Raw genomic sequence first — 6694 nt, 5'->3', positions numbered from 1 at the left:
TGCGCCGCTCCGCTCGTGGCCGCCGCCTCCCCTGTCAATCCCGCCGCCTCCCCTGTCATCCCGCCGCCCGCACCACCGCCGCCACCGCCTCGCGCCTCGCCGCCGCCGCCACCGACCGCCCTCCCCTGTGCCGCTGAGCGCGGTGCAGGGGGCGAGCCCCCGCTGCGCAGCCTCACCGCAGTGCACTGCGCTCTCCGCCCCTGACGATTAGTGAGGAGGTGGTGTTGCACAGCATGGAGCTCGGCGAGCGTTTAGCGAGCCCCTCAGCTAGATTTAGAAAAGGAGTTGCGGTGTTGATCGCCGCGGGAGCCCTCTTATTTAGCGCATGTCTCAAGGTCCGATACTGGAAGCCCATATAGGCACCTTACACTCCCCCGCAGTATCGCACCTCTTGAGCGACACTACGTTTCCTCAGCTGGGGATTCTCCGGGTAGTACCCCTCTTTCTTTGTACCCGTGCTGGCCGGATTCCTTCCTCCTCCGAACAAATCAAGTTCGATCGGTTGGCAAGCTTTTCCGGCAAACAAAAAGGAAAACAGAGGGTCCCCAGCACTTTGCGTTTCCGGAAATTTCGAGGGAACAGAGAGAGATTTTTAGCAATACCAAACAATGCGGCATATGGGCTTTGAGCTTTGTCCCATGGAGCGAGCGCCGGGACCTGCGTCACCGCATACATGCTCAGACGGGGCTAGGTGTGAGTGTGAGTGAGCGCAATCACCTCGCAATGCCCCGTCGCTCCAGCGTTCTTCCCAGCGTCTGCGATGGAAACCGGGTTGGATGACGTCAAAAACTGAACACGCCCATGTTTATTAATGCCCGCTTTCACGCCCATCGTGGCGAACCCGCCATCCATCACGATGCTGCACGCCTTGTCCAGGTTCTTTTCACGCTCCGCGAACGAAACGAATCGCAGGTCGTAATTCTTCTTGCAACAAAACTCATCGTCGTTGCACTCCCCGTCGTTGAAGATAAGCTTGCAGTACCGCAAAGTAGCTGCTGTGGTCGCCCCATCGTTCATTTTGGCCACTTCATTACTGGTAGCTTGCGGATAGAGGCCCTTTGACCAGTTGTACTTGATCCAGTCGAGGTATTGCGTGGGCGGCGAGTGCCAATCCTGCTCCCCCCAAGGACCTGTCAGCGCGTACGTTGTTTCTCTGATGTATTCGCACATGCTCGGCGGCTTTTTCGGCTTTTCATGATTGGAAGGATCGAGCTTGAACTCTTTCTCGTACGAAGTTACCACCTTGGGGTCCAGGAGTGTATTTGCTTGACCGAGCGTTGCCGTCCAGTACCACTCGAGGCCGACGGCCTGGTAGGGCTTGCCCTCTCCTGCGTCGCGCGGCACCATGCCTGGGACCTGATCGTAAACATAGTCGCACGGCTTGAGCTCGAAGGGCTTGCCCTCAAAAGTGGTCGTCATGCGACCAGTCCAAAAGAGCTCAGTGGCCTTTCGCAGTGCGTGCACTGGCGCGTTGCCAGACAGGGCAGACAGCATCGCCGTGGGCGCGCATGAGCCGCGAAGTACCTGGTTTGCATTCTGCTGCAGCACGGTGCGCGCAATGTCGCACATCGCCCAGCCAGTGACTGCGTTGAAGTGATACGGCGGACCAAGGTCGTTGAAGGTCGCACTGCCCTTGTATGTTTCGTCGGCCGGCGTTGCGACTACGCCCCCTTTGCGCCACGACGAATATTTCTTGCTGATAGCTTCGCCAACAACAGCGTGCTTTGCAAATGCGGGTCCGGCCGGGAAACTTTCGATAAGCTCGTCGAAGGCGCTCATGAAGGCACAGAAGGCCTGACAAGGGCGCCCGGCCGAACTCTGGCACGCGGATGAAGGGCCATCGAAGCATTCCTGCACTCCAAGCGCCTTCAGTGTGGCATCCGCCTCCACATCTCCAGAGAAGTCGATCGCGCCGCACATTTCCCACGATGGCCTGAGCTCGCCCTTTTGGTTGAAGACGTCCTTGCTCTCGTCGATGTCCTTAAAGTAACGTGCGATGACTTCGCGCATGGCGATCGCGTCCTCGTCCGAGACGCGGTGTGTTGGCACGAGCGGACGGTCGGCGTAGGGGTTGGGAGGGCGGCGGCGGGGAGGGCGGGGGCGAGCTGACGCCGCCGTTAGCGTTTGAAGAGGCAGGTCTAGGCCGAGCCCCCGTTGCGATTCGGAGTCAAACGGAGCAAAGAGCGTCTCACGGACGGGAGAGGTTGCCGTCGGAGAGATTGCCGTCACCGCGCCAGAGGGGAGAAACGCAACGCCGCTGGAACCGGAGCCGCTTGAGGAGTAGACGAAGGCCCCGCCGCTCGCCGCGATCAGGAAGAAGACAGTGCAAAACAGGCTGGGCAAGCAGATCTTGGGCCAGGAGAGCCAGCCGGAAGCGGAGACGGAGCCCTCCGGCGGGGGAATCGTGGTCGTCTCAAGGTTGGCCGTCGCGCCCTGAACGGGGCGCGAGACTGGCTGTGAGCTGTGGCAGGTCGAGCGGCAGGGGGAGGCCGTATGCAGGCAGCGAGCACCGAGTTTGTGGTCGACGACGGCGTGGAGCCGCGGGGCGCCTTGCCGGTGCCACCGACAGACTCGGGCGAGACCGACTCGAACTGCGGCGCGCGCGACGCGCTGTCAAGCAAAGGCGCGGGGCAGTTTGTGTGTCGTCTGTGTGGGAGGGCGTGCACCGAGGACTCCTTCTCCGCGCCCTTCTCCTTTCCCTTCTTCTCGTCCTCGTCCTCGTCCTCGTCGATCTCCGCCTTGACGTTCGTCTCGACGTCGTCGAGCAGATCGTACTTGTTGGAGACCTTCGTGGACTTGACCTCGCCCGTGCGCTCCGTCTTGTTGCGCGAGTTCGAGACGATCCAGTCGGGCTCGCCCTACGCATCGAACGCGCGATGGGGTCAGTCAGTGGGTCCGCGCAGACGCACGGCACAGAATGCGGCGCTCGCCGCCGGGGCGGGCTTCTCCTTTGGAAACTCCTTGGCCGAGACGGTCCAGCCGTCGTCGCCCTACGCAATGGAAAGTGGGGCGGGGTCAAGGAGTGGGTCGGCTGGCGCACGGCGCAGAAGCAAGGCGCTCGCCGCCGGGGCGGGCTCCGGAAACTCCTTGATCGACGGCAGCGTCTCGCCGCAAACCGCCGCCGGCTTGAGGGCCGTGGCGACCTCGGTGGCCGGCTTGAGCGCCGGGTTCTTGATGGCGCCGGTCTCGTCAACGGTGGCCTCCGCGCCAGACTCTGCCGCAGGGATGTCCTTCTTGAGGGCGCCCTCGACGGCGCCGATGGGGACCGTCGGTGGGCCGGTCGGGCGCGTAAACTTGGACCAGAAAACGGCGGTCTGGCGCGGCGCGTGGGCGCCGAACATGGCCTTGGCCTTGTCCGAGTCGACCGCGCCCGCGTCGGGCGCCTTTTCCGCGGCCGGGTCCTTCTTGGGGACGCCCTCCGTGCCAGTCTTTGCCACGGAGATGTCCTTGACGCTCTTGACGCCGCACGCCTGTGGGCGAGGGAGAGTACGCGCAGGCTCTCGGAGACGGGAGAGGGATGATCACGATCCTGGCGTGCGCACGCGCACCTTGGCTCCAAGGAGCGAAGGCGACACCGACGCGGAGATGACGAGCGTGATGCGGCCGTCGTCAGCCGGCACGATTCCGACCTTCGCGGAGGACGTCATCGGCGATAACTCGCCTTCGACGTTGCCGCCGCCCTCGTCAATGCCGTCCTTGAGCGGGCTGGGCTCGCTCTCAGACGGGACGTTGCCGCTGCCTAAGAGGGGCCGCCGGTGCCGGTGTCGATGCCATCCTTGAGCGAGACGGGCTCGGAGGGGATGCCGACGGCGTCGCCTCCGCCAGGGTCGACGGTCGTGTTGTCCGCCAGAGACGCCTGTCAGCCACAGAACGCGAGAGGGTCGTCTTGCAGGGAAGGCGCAGCGTTGCGTGCGTTGCAGCGGTGCGCGTGAGTGTGTTACCCCCTCCCTCAGCCACTGCAAATTAACGCACACCTGCTTGTCAGCAAGCGGCGGCGGAGGAGAGAGCTTGAGCATGAGCTTGTCACCGGCGGCCGGCACGAACTCGAGTTTGAGCATGTTGATCGAATGAATTCCTGCAGAGAGTCAAGAAGCGGTTGAAGGTGGTGTCCCCGATGGGAGGTGCAGACCAGCGCTCGAGTGGCCCTCGCGGCTGCGGACACAGAGTGGCACTCTCTAGGCGCAGCAGAGATGCGGGAACTTTGCTCGGCGGGGTCAATCTCAGGTCAATCTCGGCTCGTGGCAGGAAAGGCAAGCGCCTACGGGATCGCGACCATGTGAAAGAGGGTGAAAAACTGGTATGGAGATGTCTGGGGGTATATGGGGTATATGGGGGTATATGGGGGTATATGGGGGTATGAGAAAATCTCGGGCAATCTCGGGCAAATCTCACACATCTCCAACCCCCCACCCTCCACCCTCCACCCCCACCCCCACCCCCACCACCACCACCACCCCCGCCCCCGTCCCACCAGTACCCAAGCCTCGGCAAGGGAAAAGAAAATCGGAATGGCATCAGGTTTCGCATCTCTCTGTGCAGAGGACTAACGCGAGCCCTGGATGACTGATTGGGACGAGAGTGTCGAGCAGGAGAACGCCGACGCGCCTACGGACCGCACGTCGCGGCGTGAGCGTCGAGACGAGGCCGCCGGCACGCTCTCTCGCGTCCTCGGCGCTCGGACTGGAGCCGGGCGGCGATTGGCGAGCAGCGAGAGCGGGTCGCTCTCTTGCCGTAAGAGAGGGAGGGCGGTCGGACGGGTTCGCGCGAGACAAGGGGGTGGAATGGGCAGCAGCGGACGCGTTTCGCGGCCTCCTCGATGGCAGCAGCCTCACCTGCGAACGGGAGGTGGCAGGCATTGTGAGGCCGAGAGGGGGCGCAGCCTCTCGGGCGCCAAATCGAAGCGCATCGCATGGTGGGAGCGGAGAGGGAGCGGCGGGTTACGTGAGCAAGAGGCGTCGCGCCGCTCGGGCGTGCAGCTCCCCGCGGCCATATGTGCGTCGATGCGGCGGGGCCAGCGCGAGCGGAACGGGAAAGGCGAGGGTTGGGCCTTGTCTGTAGGCAAAGGCCGTCGGGGGAATGTCGAGTGCTGGCGAAAGGTGTTGAGGGGGACGTGTATATGCCCCCCGAGCTGGCGAAAGGTGTTGAGGGGAACATGCGAACATCTCATGTTCACACTGTCGTCTGTGGCCGCAAACTGTGGCCGCGAAAACCAGGCCAAAAACCAACACCCTGACGCCAAGCTTTTGGAAACCCGAGAGGGCCCTCGACCGGCCTGGCGAGCTTGAGAGAGAAACTTTGAACACTCCTAGCTACAGCTACTCGTTTTTTGGTTTCGACTTCGTCTTTCGAGCTTGCGACGACGCGGAGGCACAGCCGTGTGGCACAGGCAGGGCGCTGAGACCGTGTCCGTGAGAGAGCAGAGACCGCTGAACCGCTGTGCGGGTGCCGGGTCCCTTGCCCTTAAGCGTTGTATATGCCCCCGTGCATGAGCCCACAGGGGCTGACCCGCTGTGAGTGTGACGACTGACGTGTGAGTGAGTGAGTGAGATGTGCACTCAGACGTTGTTTCGCGTCTGCGGGCAGAGTGTGTCGGAGCGCTCTCGCACACGCTCCCAAGGCTCACATCCCTCGACAGTCCCATTACGCACACAGGAGATGTGAGTGAGTGAGTATTAATAGCTCCGCCGTTCATGGAGGCAACCGATGCGAGTCGACTGGTGTGTGTCGTCGTGGTTTCGTATCAAGAATACTCACTCACTCACGCGCCTCATGTGTGTGTGTGAGTGTGGGCTAACCTCGGAAATGCGCACCTCGTGGATGGCTGCGCTCCCTGTTCACATCGGCTAGCGTGTGTGCCTGTCCGCGATTGGGAGAGCACTTGTGACGAGAGGCATAGTTAGTAACCAGTTGCCTGAAAAGGTTAGGCGAGAGTGGCAGTGGAGTCGCGCTGGTGCGGACTTGCTAAAATCTAAAATGCTAAGTCGTGTGTGCACCTTTTTGCTTGCTAATACTGAACATTTTTTTACCGCGTTGCGCGTAGAGCTCTACGCCGGCTCTCGACCTCTTTTACAAGTACGTCCTCACCATGAAAGCTAGTTGAGGCTAGCTCAGCCAGGCTCAGCTACAAACTGGGGGACAATACGGGCCTCCCACCACCGCCCCGCCACCTCCACTGCCAGCAGCAGCGCCACCAGCCGGCCCTTCCCTCTCTCCGCCAAGCAGCGCGTACTCAGCGTCCTCGCAAGGCATCGCCACGTGCAACGTCGGGAACTCGATCACCTACAGAGCGACTCGTCAAGTATTCAGGCGGGGGTTGGCACTCCCTTCCGTGCAGCCGTCGACAGCGCAGGTCACCACGTGCGAGCGGAGCGCCTCGCCCAGACTCGCGTCGAGCGGGAGCAGGACGAAGCGAGGGTCGTTGGCCTAGTGTGTGGCCAGGCGAGGCCGTGAGCACACGGAGCGATACGAGGAGGTGAGGCTGCGAAGGCACGCTGGCTGCAGCACTGCGGCGACCTGCGTCACAGATGGGGCTCTGCATCTAGAGGCCGCCTCTGCATCTAGAGGCTGCATCTGCATCCAGAGGCTGCATCTGCATCTAGAGGCACCTAGAGGCTGCATCTAGGCTGCATTTGCATCCAGAGGCTGCATCTGCATCTAGAGGCTGCATCTGCATCTAGAGGCTCTAGAGGCTGCA

At 62.3% G+C, this 6694-nt stretch overlaps 1 protein-coding gene across 1 annotated transcript; it reads right to left on the bottom strand.

Moving 5' to 3' along the window:
• Positions 1-3085: 3085 nt before the first annotated feature.
• Positions 3086-5061, bottom strand: EMIHUDRAFT_446901 (hypothetical protein; the record flags this gene model as incomplete). The annotated part of the gene is made up of 5 exons (XM_005791062.1): positions 5048-5061; positions 3975-4075; positions 3817-3856; positions 3549-3739; positions 3086-3470 (listed from the first exon to the last, which is right to left on the bottom strand). Coding segments are annotated over exons 2-5 (699 nt in total), but the record flags the coding sequence as incomplete, so codon positions are not given.
• Positions 5062-6694: the final 1633 nt, after the last annotated feature.

The sequence above is a fragment of the Emiliania huxleyi genome, assembly GCF_000372725.1.
Source record: "Emiliania huxleyi CCMP1516 unplaced genomic scaffold EMIHUscaffold_1157, whole genome shotgun sequence".
NCBI lineage: Eukaryota > Haptophyta > Isochrysidales > Noelaerhabdaceae > Emiliania > Emiliania huxleyi.
This window is presented reverse-complemented; position numbering and strand designations above follow the sequence as displayed.